At 40.8% G+C, this 19,990-nt stretch overlaps 1 protein-coding gene across 5 annotated transcripts in view; it reads right to left on the bottom strand.

The window, feature by feature from the left end:
- TENM3 (teneurin transmembrane protein 3) overlaps positions 1–19,990 on the bottom strand; it is a 1,574,093-nt gene that overhangs the window by 59,064 nt on the left and 1,495,039 nt on the right. For all 5 annotated transcript variants that reach the window (XM_057303360.1, XM_057303361.1, XM_057303359.1 and 2 more), the window contains 4 exons: positions 16,756–16,902; positions 3,341–3,557; positions 2,207–2,326; positions 1,369–1,630 (listed from right to left, as the gene is read on the bottom strand). In XM_057303360.1, the coding sequence (XP_057159343.1) occupies positions 1,369–1,630; positions 2,207–2,326; positions 3,341–3,557; positions 16,756–16,902 (746 nt within the window). The remainder of the gene's footprint in view (positions 1–1,368; positions 1,631–2,206; positions 2,327–3,340; positions 3,558–16,755; positions 16,903–19,990) is intronic.

Here is a 19,990-nt window from a genome sequence, read left to right as displayed (position 1 = left end):
CTTCAGCTCAAAGCTGGCCTGTTATGCAGTAAATCATTGAGGTGTCTCTTCTGCATTGTATTTGCCTGTCAGAGTTCTTACCTGTTATCCTAGACCTTGCTCTCTATCTGCACTCCCTCCCTAGGGGATCTCATCCTATGCTTTATGTTTATCTGTATCACTGATGACCCCCAAGTGTACGTTTTATTTCCAACCTCTGCCCTGGACTCCACTCTTACACACCCACTTCTTACACCTTCCACCCCAACTCCCTTTGTCCAAGCCACCATCCTTTCTCCTATTATTGAGATTGTCTTCTATCCAGTCTCCTTGTTTCAACCTTTGCCCAATATGGAAATAGTCTTAGTGTAGCAACCAGTGATCCTTTTATGAAGGAAATTAGTAGGGGCGCCTGGGTGGCTCAGTCGGTTAAACATCCAACTCTTGATTTTGGCTCACGTCATGATCTCGGGGTCGTGGGATGGAGCCCTGCGTCCAGCTCCGTGCTCAGCAGGGAGTCTGCTTGAGATTCTTGCTCTCCCTCTGCCCCTCCCCCCCATGTGCGCGGGCTCTCTCTCTCATAAATAAATAAATAAATCTTAAAAAAAATAAAGACGACATAGTGTTACTTAGCTATTTATGAATAAAGTCCATTATTATTGTACCTAATGTCTTATCTTTCAGACCTCAAAGTTATTTTTAATTGGACACAAAGAAGAAGGAAAACAACCTCCAGATATTTCAGTAGATAAAAGGAATAGTGAAAGTATGGCTATTTTTAGAAAAGTTATACAGATTTTTTTCCCCCTGAGGAGAACGGGCTTTACCATAAATTATTAGAACTTAAGACATAATACCAAGTTTCTCAGATAAAACTATCTTGAGAAACTTAATGAACATTTGTTGCAAAAATCATCTTTTCTGAACATTTTTTTACTTCTAATTAGAATTAAACAGTAAGCCATTGAGAGTAATGACCACATATAATAGCACTTGATACCACATCAGTCATGAGGTCCGGAGCATATAGGTATCAAAACCTTTTTCCAGTGAATGAGTGCATGAATAAAGACGTTATTAGCTGTTGAGTGTAAACTGTTTGTCCATTTGGCTACAACTAATAAATATACAGAGATATAGGGTAGCCTGAACAAAAAAGTATTTTGAATAGATCTTTAAGAAATAACTAGATAACCTACCACAGTATTTTACCTCTACTTGCACACGCACGCACGCACACACACACACACGCACCCCACATTCTATGTTTCAGACTATAGAATTACTTAGGGTAGTGCTGGAATTCTGCAATCCTTTTTTAAGATTCTTTGGAAACCACATGATCTGAAAATAGTTTCCTTAAAAGTACTACCTGCTAGAACATTCTACCTGTGTTTCGGGAATAATGGGGCTGTCTTCAGGAGAAGATCTGAAAAAAGTAGATAAAGGAGAAGACACGATGATGGGATTTGGTCTCACAAATCCACTCAGATCACAGCTGGGAATGTCATTCTCTTCCTTCTTCATGACGAGGGTATCCATCACATAAAAGACATTCCATGGAATCCACACGGTATGATACTGAGTGAGGAATGGGGAGCGTTCAAATACCAAAGTAAGAGAAGCCCCACCATTTGCCACCAAATCAAACCTAAGAAAAAACAAGATTACTTAGTGAATTATCTGGATCCCATACACCTTCCAACAACACTCGGCTCCTTCAATAAATATGCTTTACAAAGAAAACCAACTTTTCTCCCAACTTGTATATGATACAGTTTCAAATCTACAGGAATATTAAAGTCATTATTCAATGAGCACCCATATATGTTTTCCTTAGATTCAACAATTCATTAACATCTTCCAAAACTTGCTTTATCTCTCTACCCATCTACTCATTTTTTTCAGAACCATCTAAACTTAAGTTGTAGGTATTATGGAAGGTCATTCCTGAATAGGTCAACATGAATCTTCTAAAACAAAGAAAATTCTCCTATGAAACCACAACACTGTTACCATGTGTTGGCAAATGGAGCCAACTTTTAAGGAACTACATGAGCACGTGGCTTTAAGTCTCTGCCACACGCACTGTCACAGATTTCTGGAGCCTAAATTTGTTGCAGTTCTATATTAAAAGAGATAATAAAACATACTGGGAGACATAAGAATGTCTAGTTTTTATACTGAAAATATTCTAAACAGAGAGAGTGCAGTGGGACTAACTCACATTCCGTCCTGGCGGGTAATAGTATACCCATATTCTGGGTAATGGAAAAATGAGACATTTACTCCGATAAGTGGGGTTCCGTCAGCAGTTAGTACTTGGCCTCTGATGACGGATGCAAGGCTGTGGGAAAAGCAGAAGAATTAAAATGAACATTTGTCTTCTCAGGCCAACATTAGCATGATTTAGAGATAATTCAACCTAAGGATAAAATAACACGGCCACACACACTTGTGATTCACAAAAACCAGACCTGAAATAGTCCCAAGACAATGCCCCCTTTTAATTCAGGGCAATTCACATTCTCTAAATGCCTGGTGTTTACCCTGGGTTTTAATTTGTTGCAATCTGGTTTTGGAGAGTTATCAAGACCCGTAATTTAGAGAAGGATTTTTTAAAATTATAAACTGCGCTTTTTCATAAGTCATATATCTGGTGCTTACATGAAGAAAAGTATACCTTCCAATTAATTCCAAGGCAATCCGTAAATCTGCAGGGACCAGGAAGTACAAGATTTAAGGGGGCAATAAGGCACATTTGTGCAGCAACTTTTAATCAACCGCTGGGTCTAACTGCATTAATGCTGTTAAATTACTGCAGATCCAGGAGTTCTAGTGTAAATCATCTTCTTTTACTCAGTGAGACACAAGACACCTGCTTTCACTTACTGGTTTATTTTCAGGTCATTACTGTTCTGTAAAGCACCAAACAGCTTATGCAATCCCACTGCCATGCCGTTAGCAGTTCCATTACATTAATTCATAATTTATATTATTTAGCGAGCTCAGCTTTAAAAAAAAAAAAAGCTCACTTCTGTTTTGCCTTTTGGGGTCTTTTCACTGCTTCTTTTGAAACATTTCCAACTGTGCTAACAAAATCAACTAGTTAAATGAAGATTTATTGACTCCTTAATGGAATGTCCTGTTATGGCTCAGGTACTGAACTTGACAAAGCGCGTGAACTGTGTCAAAAATGCTTGAAATGTGAAGTTTGGTGAGGAATTTGCCGAAGGAGGAAAAACTGCATTATGAAGGAAAAGCACTTTCCTAAAATTCACTGTCATCAGCATTTCATATAAAGTGCATGGAACTATTGACAACACCACTACAAATCTATGTAAGAAGAAAATGCACTAACCTCTTATTGAAAGGACTTTCTCCGGGTATGACATGGGTGCTATCAGACCCTATAAGAAAACTGATTCTATCATAGAAAGATTTGGCAGCTTGCTGCGAGGGGGACTGTAGGCTTTGGCTGATGACGTCCTGAGGATCAGGCAGTCCGCGGCAGTAGGGCTGGTTTTGGCAGGAACTCTGTAAACAGCAATCAGGATCCATACAGTCAACGAGCCCATCTGCAGAGATAAGTGTAAGCCAGTGAGAGGAGTCCTCTCGTTACGCGGTGATGTGCACCGTGTTTTGTTCGTTGGTTTGTTTTCTTTCAGATCCAGTGAATCTTCCCCTCATTGGAGAGTAATTTCTACGAGGCACACTTTTTGCAAACAGATAAAATATTAATACAAGACTTGCAGCCTCTTTCACGTGGAGTAAATGTTTGGGTTGGAGATAGCTGATTCTGAGTAAGAATTTAAAAAATTACTGCTTAGGACAATCTAGTAGGAGTAGGAAGGACTACAGATTTGTTTTAAGTATAATTACTGAAGCCTTCTCTGTTTTAGAGAAAATGCACTAGGAGTTAACATAGTGTGCACGATGGGTCAGTGGTTCGGGACCTACGTAGGGAGTTCTAAAATTTGGGGAAGGGTCAGAAAATGAAAGTCCGTGAAGTGAAGCAAGTACAAATCAACATATAATGGATGAGATGAGCCAACCACCTTTCAAGGAAATAGCTTTCCCAAGGAAGGTAAAGTGTATTCCAAATAAAATTAAGGCATCTCTTAAATGTTAAACAGGATCCTGAGCCCCTTCTATGCCTCCGCTAAAATGGAGGTATTACTTTAAAATGTGACAAATGTAAGTGAGCCGTAATATTGGAAATGATAAGAAGCCTGCCATAAAAAAGTTGACCTACAGCGCTGGTAATGTGAAACGTGTAATGGATAGAATTTGCTAGTGCCTTTTCCAGGAACATCAAAAGGAAACCACATTCCATGGCCCATGTAAGTATTTTGTTTGAAACATATAAACCAACTCATTAGTGGATAAGAGAGTCAGGTTATGATGATTTGGTGACATTATCCCTTAAGATCATTCTTTCACTCACCAGCTGACACATGAATTTTGGTCTGCTTGGCAATGACATTTCTCGGTGTAGATTAATAAAAACATCAGTTTCTGAAGACTCGAAATCATTCTTGGGAGATCGGACAAATGTTTTTCAAATCTTCAAACCCAAGTCTCAAGTCTTAGTGTGACCCTATTATGGCAAACTCAGTTGAAAATATCTAGTTGACCTACATATTTTATTTACACGAGGGCTTTTTAAATAACTTTTATTTGAAAAAAAAACCACTACCCGTTTGTTTTGGCTTTAGGCCACTCTTATTAATAGAATATAAGTTTGCCCCTTCATTATCTGACAGCAAACCAAGATGCAAGAAAATAGACTAAATTGAGTTACGTTGGCCAGTCTAAAAGTAGGTCAACAACAACACAGGCAAGGTCAGAAACAAGAGATGAGGGGTCCTGGATCAATGTCCTTAAGTCACTTTGCCCACCTGAAGCAGAATGTGGCGAACACTTGTGAGTTCTCCCAATGCTCATTTCCTCTTCTTTGGGCAACAGCTCTACACATTCATTTACATATCCATCTGTCCCACCGCTCATCTGTGTGCATTTCCCCTTTCATGTTTGGTTCAGAAGTGTCCATTTGACCTAACTTGTCTAACTGGAGTGAATTTCAGGAACTGTCTGCAGAGATCCACCCTCGCCCTTCCCCCGAGGCTTGGAGCTGTAAGGCTGTGAGGTTGGGGTCGCTGCTTCAATCCAGCTGCTACTATAGGAGAACCTTTCTGGCAATGCAGCCATTCAAGAACCAGAGCCAAGAGCTGGAGAGAAAAACAACAGGTCATCCTGGCATCTTTAGGGTTTTTGCAGCAAGATATACCTGAGCTCTTGGGCTTTTCAGCTGCAGAAGCCAAGCTATTCTCTTCTTCCTTACGTCTGTTTGGGTTAGATTTTCTGTCACTTAAAAGTGAAAGAGACTTCGTTTATCTAGAGACAGCAACTAAAAATCCCTTTACTATTTCCCTTGTAGATGAAAAACAAGCTTAATACATGAATACTCGAATTAAATTTATGGTGTTGGACTCCTTTTACATTAGTATTTTAAATTTTTTATTACCACGTGAGTCAGAATTTCTGACACGCAGACCTTATATATTGTTTCCTTATCATAGTTACATTTTTATGTAGATGTCTGTTATATTTTTTAAAAAATGTGTTAATTATTTGTAGTTTCATTCCTTTGATAAAAATTTTAAATCATGTTTTAAGCAAGTCAAATGAAACTGAGTTTTGAAACTTTATATAAATATATCAAAATACTACTTTCTTAGGCAAAAGGACATGAAGATGAAAAATGTCTAAATATTTCTCTGTATTTCTGGAAGAAAGATAAAACTACACTATAGACTTACTTTCCACGAAGCTATAATAATGCAATACCTGTATATATTTTTTTTCTCTCTCTCTCAAAGAAATAGAAGCAGTTATTAAGACTCAGATTTTTAAAGTAGTAGACTATTGAACTATTGCTCCAATATCATTTCTGGCTTCAAAAGAAACCAGTTAAAAAATAAAACTCCTTCAGTAACAATCCATGATTGTCTATTGAGACTATAAGGAATCTTCGATTACGTGTTTTATGATATATTTAAGAGTTCTCACTCCATGACTTTTGAATGGGTGTGCATATGCTTGGGAGAATCATTTACCACAAATATTTTATGTTCTTGCAGGTTTTTCCCTTACATTCATTCTTTCACCTAAATAGAAACTACTCACTAGAGGAAGTACTTCCAGTGATTGTAGATTATCTCCATTAATCTTACAAATTAAAGGTTAAATGCCCTCGTCCCCTCCTCCCACACACTACAACTACAGTATCTTCCTCTAGGCAATTGTGGTAGAGTTGCCAGGGAGGACTGCTCAAATTTAGTCGTTCATCTTTGTTAGTTTATAAAAAGCAAATGTACATCTGGCATGTAGTCTGCAGGTCATAAAACTGCACGAGACTGACACCTTCTGAACTAATCCGTTGGAAATGCATTTTTACAAGCCTCTCTGCTAACATCAATCAGAGAAAGAATCTCATTTTCAACAGCCACGAAGCAGGGACATACAGTTTGTTATTTGTCTGTGGAGTTTATCAGTAACTTGCCCAAGCAAGTGACGGATGGTTATGAATCTGGCTCCCTATAACTTGAGAAAACATTTTTCATTCTGCATACTTACATAGCCAGGGCTATCTAGAACAACGAAGTGGATTACCCACTTGCCCAAATGTCCACTGTAGTAAAATTGTCTTTGTGGAATAGCTTCTCGAAATCATCGAGATTCCTTTTAGTACCAGGAATATTGGGTTGGTTTAAATTTTTATTGGTGTAGACTTCATATCTAATGGAATTAATCATAAAAAAAGCTAAAAAAATCAGAAATGCTCAAAACCCACTGAATAACAACTTCAATGATCAGTTAAGACCCTTTCTTTCTTTGCAATATAAGTGCTACATTGATGTAAAGCAGATAATTTAGTTTATGCTTCTGTCCACTCAATCCTGAACATTATTTCTCTAATTATCATTTTATTATTTTTATTTTTTTAAATTTTTATTTATTTATTTATTTGAGAGAGAGAGGGAACAAGCAGGGGGAGTGCCAGAGGGAGAAGCAGGTTCCCCACCGAGCAGGGAGCCCGATTTGGGGCTCAATCCCAGGACCCCAGGATCATGACCTGAGCCAAAGGCAGATGCCCAACGAACTGAACACCCAGGCACCCATAGTTACCATTTTAAAACATGTTCTCATCTTACCTTAGGCTTTCGTTGGACCGTAATAGCGGTTGGCAAACTTACTTTGCAAGGGGCCAGACAGTAAATAATTCAGGCTTCGTAGGCCACTGCAGTCTCTGTTGCAACTGTTCAACCCTACCTTTACAGAGCTAAAGCAGCCGTAGGCATTACGGAAATGAATGGGTGTGTTCCAATAAAACTTTATTGACAAAAACAGCCTTTGGCCCAGAAGTCATAGCTTGCCAGCCTCTGATCCTGCTTGTTTTTACCCTGCCCTATTTCCTTGTATTCTTCAAATCATTCTTGACATTGTTTCTGGCAAATTTAGACAATGCATATTTGCCAGATTATTACAACTTCTGACTCCAGGTCTTTTCCTAGGTTACTCCTCTGCTGGCCTTGATCTGCTTGTCAAAGCTCACCTGCTTCTTTCAAGTAGCTGAGGATGCCTGAACCTGTTTTTCCAAACCTTGATTTACTGACTGGATAAAGTGTCATGAATTTTCTTTTTTTACTCAAAAGATAATTAATGTCCTTCCCCACAGTATTTGGAAGCCCCTTTCCCTCCTCCCAAGTTAGAGGTAGAGATAGAAGTTCTGATGGAATAATTTATCTGTAGACTTCAGAATTTTCAAAGTGTATAGGTAAGACTTCCATTACTTTTTAGAGTCACCATTCTGTGATATGCATGAAATTCATTTATGACTGAATTGGAATCATGTTTGGGTTTCTGACTATTCTTGGTTTTTTGTGTGCATATCTCTTTGCAGGTTTCGTCTCTATGTTCACATATGTCTCCAGGCTGATCATTCTCCTGCACTTCAAATCCACAAACTGCCTTCTAGATATTTCCATTTGGATATTACACAGGCATCAAAAACAGTGGGTCTAAAACATAGCATATCTAACCTTATCTAAACATGCTCTTTTCTTCTGTATTTCCTATTTCAACAAATGGTTCCACCATCCACCCACCCGGTCTCTCAAAGTAGAAACCTGAGTGTCATCCTTGACTCCACTTCTCTCTTTTTCTCTGCACCTAATCAATTACCACGTCCTTCTTTTCTCCACCCCAAATATCTCTTGAATCAGTCTCTTTCCATGTCACTGAAACGGCCCTTCGGGCCACCATGGTCATCTCTGGAGGAGGTCTCTACCACAGTCTGATTTCCGGGTTCCAGCCTCATCCCAGCTGTTCATCCTCCACACTCCATCAGAGTCATCACTGCAGAAGTCAGATCGGATAACTTCACTTCTCTAGCGAAACTACGTCCTTTATTTGGCCTCTACTGCCTTCTGAGTAGTTAGAACTCCTTACTGTGGCTTTTAAAAGCTTTCATCATTATTGTTTCCTTTGCCTGGAGAACCTCTGTCCTGCTCTCTAGCCCCCTATTCCCCAGACCCCCAGCCCCTCTTCCCATTCCTTCAGCCAGCAGCTCAGGCCATGGGTCAGGAAGCTCTTTGACAGCTGAGTTCACCACTGTACCCTCGCTATCTACTATACTTGTTGGCACCAAATCAGCATACAATGTATCTGCTGGAGGTATGGAGGAATGGATTGTTTCTAGAGAGAATTAGATCGAAGCACATCACAATGATGTCTTGCAGGTGCAGCAGAGATACCCTCTTGGTTTTCTTTTCTTACCCTTCTCCCACCCTTCGTACTATGCTCATCCTTGAGTTCTGGTTTCTTTTTTACCCCAATGGTTATTTTAAAATGTTCTTGATTAATTGGAATTAACCAATCCAGACAATTATAAAAAAGCATTAGAAGACATGATATGAAACACTATGTATAATCTTACAAAGGGAAAGGGTCCTGTGCATTGTTGAAGACACACAACCCAGAATTTGTGAAAAGATACGCCTCATCCCAATCTACCTCATGTCAATGAGAACTGCTGCGTGATGACCGACAGCACCAGCAAAGTTAAAAGAGAAGTGAAAACCTGGGATACAATACCCGCAACATGCCTAACAGAGAATTGCCAAGCAGCATATACAAAGAAGTCCTAAAAATTAAAAGGGAAAAGTCAAGCCACTAATAGGGAAAAAATAGGCAAGAGAAATAAATAAGCACTTATCAAAAGAAGAAATACAATGGCCAAGAAGCATGTATAAGGATCACCAATCGAACCAATAATTAGAGAAATGCAAATTAAAGCAATAAAAATGGAATCATTTTCACCTGTCAGACAACATTCCTACTTTTCACTTGTTGGACAGTTTTGTTTGTGTACGATGACTATGTACACACTATAGATATGGAGAAAAGAAGCACTCTCGTACCAATGAAGTGCATGGGGGCGAAACCTACCTGCAAGGCGATTTGGCTATGAAAATTAAAAATTTAAATACCCCTCGACCTAGGAATTTCACTTCTTGTAATCTGTCCAAAAGAAATACTTGTATATTCACACAAGGATTTATATGAAGATACACACACACACAGACACAGAGATTCACTACAGATTTGTCTTTATGCTAAGAGCAAAAAAAGAAAAAAAGAAACAACTAGGTTATTATAATTATCATTATTAATGTAGTAGTGGTAAAATTAATGACTATATCTGGGTTTCTATTATAAAGAATGAGGCAGACTTCTGTTTACTGGCTTGAAAAAAATCTCTAAAAAGATAGACAGGAAACAACAAGTGTTGGAGAGGATGTGGAGAAAGGGGAACCCTCTTACACTGTTGGTGGGAATGCAAGTTGGTACAGCCAGTCTGGAACCAGTATGGAGATTCCTCAAGACCTTAAAAATAGAGCTATCCTACGACCCAGCAATTGCACTACTAGGTATTTACCCCTACGATACAGATGCAGTGATCTGAAGGGGCACATGCACCCCAGTGTTCATAGCAGCAATGTCCACAAGAGCCAAACTGTGGAAAGAGCCGAGATGCCTTCAACAGATGAATGGATAAAGAAGATGTGGTTCATATATACAATGGACTATTACTCAGCCATCAGAAAGGATGAATACCCACCATTTGCATCAACATGGATGGAACTGGAGGGGAATATGCTAAGTGAAAGAAGTCAAGCAGAGAAAGACAATTATCATATGGTTTCACTCATATGTGGAACATAAGGAATAACACAGAGGACCACAGGGGAAGGGAGGGAAAACTGAAGGGGGAGAAATCAGGGAGGGAGACGAACCATGAGAGACTCTGGACTCTTGGAACTAAACTGAGGGTTTCAGAGGGGAGAGGGGGGGATGAGCTGGCCAGGTGATGGGTGTTAAGGTGTGGTGATGAGCACTGGGTGTTATACGCAACTAATGAATCGTTGAACACTACATCAAAAACTAATGATGTACTATATGCTGGCTAATTGACCATAATAATAATAATAAAAAAAGATTCTTTGGCAGAATCAAATTTAGAACAGCACCTATCCTATTTCACTTTAAAAACATAAACGTGCCTCTAAATCCACTGAAGGAGGGGCAGAAGAACGCACAGCCAGCTGCTGACAGCAGTTAAGTCTTTGAGAGCGCGAAAGCACTCCCCGTACACTGCGGCTACCACGACCAACTCTCGCCATTAACACAGAGGCTCTTAAGGTGGAGACATGTGGATCAAGCAGACCTGTTTCTGAGGACGTTCCGTGTCCTGCCCATTTCTATATTTTGAAACCTGAAGTAGCAGCTCCTGGTACTGGCTGTAAATTATAGGGAGGACTTTGAGGTCCAGCCTGTGTGGCTCGATTTTTGTCTCCCAAGTATAGTGGTAAAACGCCGTGTTCCTTGTGTGCCATCGGGCAGCTACTGGGGTGCTCTGCGTCGGAGGGTACAAGCTGGACTTCTCGCTCCTCCAATGCAACCGACACTGCTCTAAAAATTCTGTGCAGAGCAAAAGGGTTCACATAAACCCGAGTCTCTCCCCTAAAGCAGGAGCCAGCAGAGTCTTTCAAACTCGTAGTAATTTTTCCCCCAGATCATGATCTACCAGGAAAATGTATTTTAATGCTCTGAGATTCTGAGGGCCACTCCTGTGTTCTGACACCTGGAATCTTTCCTCCGGAAGTACTTATGATCTCCTGTAATCCTTTTTTGCTCTTTTTTTCTCTTTTCCTTCTTCCCTCCTTCCTTCCTAACTTCCTTCTTTTCTCCCTTCCTTCCTTTTGCTTCTTCTTCCTCTTCTCCTTCTTTTCTTAAAGACATCCCCCCCTCTTTCTTCCCAATTCTGGTACTATTTTATTTATTTAAATTTTATTTTAATATGTGTTTGGAGAACACAGTAGTCCCATCTTTCTGCTAGAACTTTTTAAGGAATCTATTTTCAAACATTTCCTTATTTTCATCTGGTAATATCCAAACTTAGATGGCCCTGCCCACTCGCCATACTCATTCTGCTGCTTACATTAACATTTCATTCATTTTTCCACTTCTGGGTTTTATTGCTAGCGCACTCCCACATTTTCTCGCAGTCTGAACCTTCTGTTTGTGTTCTCTCTTCCTCTCTCTCCTGTTTTTATCTTTCTAATTTCTGAATAACCTCAATTGCATTGTGCTTTCCTCTCCATTGTCATCAGCCTCCACTTAAAAAAAAAAAAAAGCCTCTTCTAGGTCCACCTTCCTGACATATCCCCACAAACTAATACTTCTGAAGGACAAAAAAACCCCCCCAAACCCACAACTAACTAATTACAAGTAAGATGTGTCACTCCTGGCACTGTATTTTGGCATGCACCTATTCTTGCATAAAGGCTAGTATTTTTCTGTCCTCAACCACCCAATCTCTAAGAGACGGCTGGAGTCCCATGCCTTAGGAACCCACAGGGGAGCCATCCACTGGAGGACCAGACAGGGAAGCAAGATGTCAAAAGGAACCCTGTCTAGACAGATGGGAACATGGTAACGATGATAACATGTTTTGGAGAAACAATCTTGTTTATTTATTTAAAACAATTTTTTTTAAGTAGACTCCACGCCCAGTGTAGAGCCCAGTGCGGGGCTTGAACTCACTACCCCTAGATCAAGATCTGAACTGAGATCAAGTCGGATGCTCAACCGACTGAGCCACCCTGGCGCCCCAAGAAACTGTCTTGTTCATAAGTATCTGGAGTTGCTGTAAAGGTAGAATTGCCTCTGGCAAGCTTTTGCATTTTGATGCTTGCATAAGGGGAGCTATTTAAAATCAAGAAACCCTCTACTGAATGAGATTCTCAGCGGGTATGCTTGGTAAAAACAATGATGCTTGGAAAAGTATGTAGAGAGAACTGGAGAGCGCTTTGCCAACCTGGGGCGTGGAAAGCGCACCGAGGCTCGGCACTGCTCTTCTTGTTCTCATGTGAGAAGGCTATCATTTGGGGGGAAAGAAGGAGATAAAGAATAGCAGAATTCGTCCTGGGAGTAACAGAAGACTACGAGCTATACGAACTAGTTACTGGAGTATATTCCCTGGTGATACTAAAACGAAATGCTATGAACGGCTGTTAGTATTCCTGTAGTAGAGTCTGATTTTCTGCCTATCCAGCATCCATACTCCTTTCTTCTGGTGATAGAATGTCAGTTTTTCTTCGGGCAAGGGACATAACTCAGGCCGATGAAGGTCCGCCTCAGACCTAGGCCTCCTGTAACCATTGAGAAAGGCTGTTATTCTCCTTGTACGGGGGTACTTACGCTGTGCGATGTAAAGCCAGAGCTGCTGGGGGTCATTCTGAGGAAGAGACAAAGAATGGTGCCAACGTGGGATAAGGCAGAGTTGACAGATGAATTAACCCAGATTTCTGTTACCATTGTTCAAACACCTAGGTGCAGCTATCTCTGAATTTTTCAGTTATGTAAGCTAATAAATGTTTCTTTTTTCCAAAGCTTAATACCGTTTGAGTGGAATTTCTATCACGTGGCACCAGAGAGTCTCTCCTGGTGAGAATAGCAAACACGAGGGCTAGCCTTGTGGAGGGGAGCTGAAGCGTGAGGCAGAGCGCGCTGTGAGACAGACGGGGCCACTTCCAGAAGCTGACTGGGGGGACACTGAGTAGCTACAGAACGGGGCAGCACACAGGCTCACGGTCTGACACCCCAGGCTTGGTCACACTGCACTTACTGGTGACCGGTTCCCAGCTCTTCACCCGCCTGCTCTCTGGTCTCTGCAACTTCATCACCAGAGTGAGTTCTGGGATATGAACGGGAAATGGCTCAGCCCAGAGGGAGGCTGACTTCGTAGGTGCAGAAAGAGTTGAAGAAGAAACATGTATAAGCCAGGGCTAGGCAGGCACTGCTGATGTTCGCCCTGAAAGCTTTCTCAACCAGGGCAGGATATGGTGAGCTCGCTCCCAAGTGTCTCCACGCTCTGCTGGGAGATGTTACACAATTACCTGGTCCAGCGACCGTTCAGTTCTCACTTCCACTGTGTGACTGAAAACTCTTCTATTCCATTGCCTGCCTCTGTCCAGAGGATCTGCTCCGACAGCCTCTGACCCGGAGCCAGATTTGAGAAGCAGTCTGAGGAGGCCCCTAGTCGATTCCATACAGAGTGGGGATCTTTGTCAGAGCCTTTACCGGGGGTAAAAGACTGCCCTTAGTTCTGAAATGCTGGTGACCCTGAGTGCATGACAAGAGTTTATTTGAGCCTTAAAGAAACGAGGTCCACCTGAACAGGAGACTGACTTCTTATGACTGTTTAGATGTTGAGGGAGAGGCTACAGATGAATTTCCCCAATCCATTTTACTGGTAGTCTCTTCCTTCTGTGTCTCCTGAAGAATTCCCTCATAAGACTGCCTTTTCTTACGCATTTTAGAGACATAAAGGAGAAATGGGACTCGACGGGCAGAGAGGAACGCCTATTCAGTGGGGTTTAGATCTTGAGGGTCTGTAGTCTTAAGACAGTGGGGATGGGGCAAGCCAGATTCGGTAAAGAAAAGTACATTTTAGAGGGGAAGGAAGATACTTGGACTAAGGAAAAATAGAACTATTTCCCCAAATACGTTGTCCTTTCTAAAACTTTTTAATGTATTTTCTTCAGTTCTGGGAATAGTAAGCAACCTTCTTTGTTCTGTTCTTTTCTTTTTTTAAACAAAGATCATGTTGTACAATGTTGCTCAGACTGGACTAGTAGCTGTTTGTATGACACGCTGGTTAGGGCCAAATCAACCTTTTCATTTGTCCTTCCTCCTTAGTCACTTAACATGTTAAACTACTTAGCTACTTTCTGGCAAATTCGCCATCTGACAACAAACTTACTTTGAACAATGGGTCTATATCAGCATAAGTTAGCATACGTCAGGAAATTTCAGGTACAGGCCTTGTTTTAAACATTCTGCTCTACTGACCTCATATAGTGATGATGATAGCCTTAATGGCCAGATTATGTGCCTTGGGGATTTGGGGTTTGGTGTGGAAAATATTGTCTTTATTCACACAGTCCATGCTTAAGTTCAAAAAACCCTCTGGCTTAGGTTATAAAGCCGTACCTGGGTTATGATCTCAGGATGTAATAAAGCTGGCATTGAGATTCCTTCTCAGAAGATCAACAAAATTAGGTTAGCGACAGGAATACAAATTATATGAGATAAGTAAAGAATCCACAGGAGGTCTTCTACCGGCTCAGATTTCCCCTTGGAGAGGGAAGCCTAGAGATAGCATAGTTTCATGCTAATAAGAATAAACAAAGGGGGAACAGGCCAATTCACAGCTGATAAATTTTGAGGCAGGGGAAAAAACCTCCTTAGCTGATAACAGCACTAAAGAATTGATTAGCCCCTAAATTACTCTGCCATGTCTCTGCAGACCTGGCCCTGCAGTCTGCTTCCCTCTGAGAGAGTTTGTGTAACCTCCTCAATGTAATCTTCTTTTAGAAGACAAAATCTGGAATATACGATCAAGGAGGGAAAGAAGCGCTCCTTCCTCCCTAGGCAACAGAAACAATGGGACAGGGGCTTCTTGGGGAAAAGCAATGAGGAAAGCTGCCGTGTGGGCTGCGGTTGGAGAGAATTAATGCTGCCATTTCTACAAAGTGCACGGTTAAGGGGGGGTTGAGGCAACAAGGTACCACTGGGCAGGAAAAGCTTTGAGGGCTAAGGACCACCGTATCCATCAGGAGAAAAAGGAAAAGAAGCTTTGGCTCAAATTTGTGGCTCAGGTTTTTTGACAACCCAAGTTAAAAAAAAAAAAAGGAAAACTGTATGGTTTGCTAGAAAATAAAGGGGAGAATGGTAGCGCGCGGTCTGGAAGACGAGACACAAGTAACATTTAGTTTGAGAATGATGGTAGGCACAGGCTAGTGCGCGCATGCGCGTCCGTGTGCGCGTGTAGTATGTGCGCATGTGTATGGGCGTGCGCGCGTAGTATGTGCGCATGTGCATTGGGGGAACGGAAGCGGGGAGACTGAGGGTTGGTTCTAGTCACTTTGCTTCCCAGAGAACAGTAGTTAAGTCCACTCTGTGTAAGAAAGAAAGACTGTTAATCTTCCCTGACAACCTCCCATGCGTTTCAGCTAGCCAAGATGAAAGCGGAAGGAAAATGGAGTCCTAGCAGCTGCTACTTACGACACACTATGTGCCTGGCGGTGTACTAAGTACCTACATTCTCTCGCTTAGCCCTTTCAAAAACGCTTTTGTTCCTACGTCACAGACGAAGCAACTGTAAAGTCACATAGGTGCAAGGCAGAGTGAAGACCTGACTCCAAAGGCTGCACTCGTCACCAACACTAGACTGCTCCTGCGGACATTCCCGGAGAGCAGGTGGAACGAAGGAGGGGGTGGGGAAACACATTCTAATGCACAGAGCAAGTGGCCACAGAGGCCCAGGTAGGAACCGAATCCCATCTAAAAACTCAGTCCTAAAGGTATGCCAAAACTGAGCAGCTACCAGGGGCACCCATTTCATCACTGGAGAAGTAATCACCAGCTCTCACTCTTTATTCTCTGAAATGAAAATGCGCACAACAGGGGAAAGAATTACTCCTTAACCAAGGGCCTACACTAGGTGGAATATCACAGTCTTTGAGCAGAATGTGAAGTTTAGGATAAACAGACACGGGGAGTACGGCTTCAAGGAGGCTGTTTTCTTTACCATTTTATTTTTTTCATCCGTGCCTTTCATCAGAAGAGCTTGGGAATTGCCCAGCGTCTTTTGGAATGTTTAGTTATTAAAATATTGCTTTAGAGCTCCCAATTCACAGGGCCATATAGCTTGGTTACCTTGCCTTTTCGCTGAATGATAATAATCTTGCATTTGTTTCAGGGAAAATAGGGAGCAAAATCACTCGATCAGCACTCATACATTTTTCTTTTCTTTTCTTTTTTTTTTAAAGATTTTATTTATTTATTCATTCGACAGAGATAGAGACAGCCAACGAGAGAGGGAACACAAGCAGGGGGAGTGGGAGAAGAAGAAGCAGGCTCATAGCGGAGAAGCCTGATGTGGGGCTCGATCCCACAACGCCGGGATCACGCCCTGAGCCGAAGGCAGACGCTTAACCGCTGTGCCACCCAGGCGCCCCAGCACTCATACATTTTTCAATCAACCGAATCTATGGGGATCCGATTTTTTTGGCACCAGATAAAAATGTAACTTCTAAACCGGTGCTCTGGCACACACTTGTTTCCGCGCTCAGCACTTCTTACCTCCTTCGTTGTCCTTGCTGTCTGCGCAGAGGGTCTCCATGGCTACATCACACCCTGCTCCTCTCCACCCTGGCTGGCAAACACAATGCCAGCCGTTTTGGTCCAGCGTACACCTTCCATTGCTGTTGCACAGCCCGGGACAACCCTCTGTCAAAGGAGACAAAGAAGGAAAACGCAAGTGATTTGAGTACTGAAAGTTTTCTGCACCTAAAATAAACAGATAAGGGACACTTAGTGGGAACAGGCCTTTGTAAACAGCACAAATACTGTAATTGCACATGGATAGAAACAGCAACAGTCTCTAAGAAATCTAATTCTTATCCAAGTGGCATCTTTGATTGGCCTGACCCTTGAGACACCACTTACCTGTGCAGGACAGAAATATATGCAACGATCCACTAGCTAGCCGCAGGCCAGACAAAATTAACTTAATTTTTTTTTCCTTTAGCAAAGCAACAAGGTTGATTGTATGGTGTGAAAAAGCATCTCGACAAGATAATTTCAGAATCCCTGATATAGATTTTTAATCTGTTGTAGACATCACCAGCCACTCATTGGGACATGCCTTCTTAAAGCACCTTGTTGCTTTAAAAAATTCCCTCTAAATTCGAAAGCATGAAAGTGGGTATGAGGATGTGAACGATGTTAAAAAGAGAACATTAATTTTATCTGGCCTCAGAGTTGCCGTACATTCATGTGAAATTACAGTGCATTAAATAACTGCACAAAGTATAGGCCAGTCTCGATGACTATACTTTATGCCAAGAGTACATTCCTTTTCACAGAATAAGCAAAGCCCAGGAAATAGTGAAGCAGCTTAGCATCTATTCTAACAAACATCAGGATTCAGGCTGCATACGGATGGGACAGGACCGACAGGATTTCCAACTAAATGTAATAGCTGTGCATATTTGATTACTTAGGACGGACAAAATGAAATACCATAAGGACCACAATAAAACATTGAGAGACTGAACAAAAACACGGTAGTGACGTGCTTCAAGACAGAGAGCGAAGAGTGATATTTGTGACAATCTCCCTAAGGCTTTTATGCTGTTACCTTTATATCCTATCTTGTCTGCTTTTATGGGCAAGGAGGGAAAATTTGGGAAACAATTAAAATAATTTAATATATCCAAAATCTATAATTGTTTCAGTCTAACATGACATTAAAAAAAAAAACAATTTTTGCCACGTCCTACTGATGATATCTGGCATGCGGCCAACATGATCTGTTTATGAGGATGGACACTTAGGTAGAGAGTTTGGTGTTCTTGTCTATGACTGTGATGTGACGCTGCAGACACGAGGATTCAGATGCTCTAAAATTGCGAGAATAATTAGCTATTAATCAGATCTCTTTGGACAGAATTATTTCTAATTTGACATAAAATACATATGAGCCAAAAATACTTGCTAGAGCAAATGGGGGTTTGTTATCTAGCTTCTTATAATTAGAATGCTACTCTTGCTTCGGTGACAAACTTTAACGGAACAATCTGTTTAAAGATGTTTGTTTTATGTCGTTTTAAAAGAATTATTCATATATTGGCTTCCCCTCCTCCACGGTGGAGCTCAAAACGAACATATCTCAAAGAGACGTTCTGTCTCTTAAGATGAGAGCTAAGAGAAAGAAGAATATCTTGACAGTCTTTTGTGGCAGGGGAAAATGAAATTATACTTATGGATACCATCAGGTCAGGATAAGGTTAATTTTGCTGCTTCTTTTCTCTCAATTACCATCTGTATCTATGGATTTTCAATACGTAAAAGGTAAGTTTTCCTTCCGGATGTATTTGTTTTGTTTTTTAACGAGAAAGAAAGCTTTAATTGCCCCACTGACAAAAACGTGCCACAGTTACTGCACGCACGCCAGAGTTATTCTAGGAAAGCCTGGATATTGCCATGAATATTTCCATATTCTAATGAAAAGCACAAACAAGGAATAGAAAATAGGTAATCTGAGGAGAAAGGGAGAGGGAATTTTCTCTTCTGAAAAAATATTTTCCACCTATTTCTACGAGAACTGAAGAGACGAGAATCTGCTGTTTTCTGCTGAGCAACGTTAATCGTTTCTGCTTTGCAGAATGCATAGTAATTTTGTCGTTTTTTCAGAAAATAAGAGAACGGAAATTACGATATCACATATATTTTGAAACATTTAGAAGAAGCCAAAGAGATTTCCATATAAGGATAAATGAGACTTCTCTCAACATATATTAACCAGAATCTTCTCTAGATTGACAATTTCTTATTCTTGTGATAAGAGACTGAGCATTTGTGATTCTTCAAGATAGAATTTAAAGCTCATTAGCTGAATTGCCAACAATGAAGATCTTAAGGCAAGGAAAAAAAAACCAAAACAAAACCATAAACAAAAAACAGCAAATGTACTGTTATCTTCAGTTTTTGGTTCCAGTGAAAACTAATGCTTTTACATAGGAATGAAATCTGTGATAACCCAAAATTAGAAAAATGAGACACGGACATTGAAGTCTCACTACTTTAAATCCAAGGCATTTCACATAATGTAAGCCTGATTTATAATTTACAAAAATATGCATGAGAAACAGTCTATTTTCATACCTAGTACAGTCTGATACACGGTTATATATAGATATATATGTAGATATGTCAACAAAGAGCAAGTATACAGTACCTTTAACTATCTTATCCAAATAGTGAGCTTGAGAAATTAAAAAGGAAAAAAGAACAGACAGACATTTCAGAAGTGTCACATGGGACAAGGAAATTTTCAGAATTTACATGCAAATTGAGTAGCTGTAGCTGACATAGGACTCACATCACACGACAGAGACGCACTTCATTATCTTCTAAAACTGCAATATATTCACGTTTCAGTAAGTGCGGTCATGATTCCAGGAAATACTCAGCATTTTCAAGAGAAGCGTGTGGGTAAACACACGCTACCTTCCACAGATTATCCGGAATGCACCCACCCTGATCCTTCTGAAGATTATACTTTAATAGCTAAATAGAACAAATGGAATCAATGTTTTTTTACTAAAGAAGTTGGGAAATTTATGATGATGAGAGTTAAACAAACCTTGTTTGGGGGGGGGTAGAAAGAATGCTAATTTTTAAAAGTTTGCTTTTAACGGAGTAGTTTTGTAAGGGTTGCACGGTTCAGGGCAAAAACGACAACACAGAGCCATGGAGGAACCATTTATGTGTGTTCTGATGCTGTCTTTCTTCAACCTGAGCGATAAACCCA

The sequence above is a fragment of the Ursus arctos genome, unplaced genomic scaffold (genome assembly GCF_023065955.2).
Source record: "Ursus arctos isolate Adak ecotype North America unplaced genomic scaffold, UrsArc2.0 scaffold_27, whole genome shotgun sequence".
Taxonomy (NCBI): Eukaryota; Metazoa; Chordata; class Mammalia; order Carnivora; family Ursidae; genus Ursus; species Ursus arctos.
The sequence above is the reverse complement of the archived record's forward strand: the minus strand, read 5'-3'. Positions and strand labels throughout refer to the sequence as shown.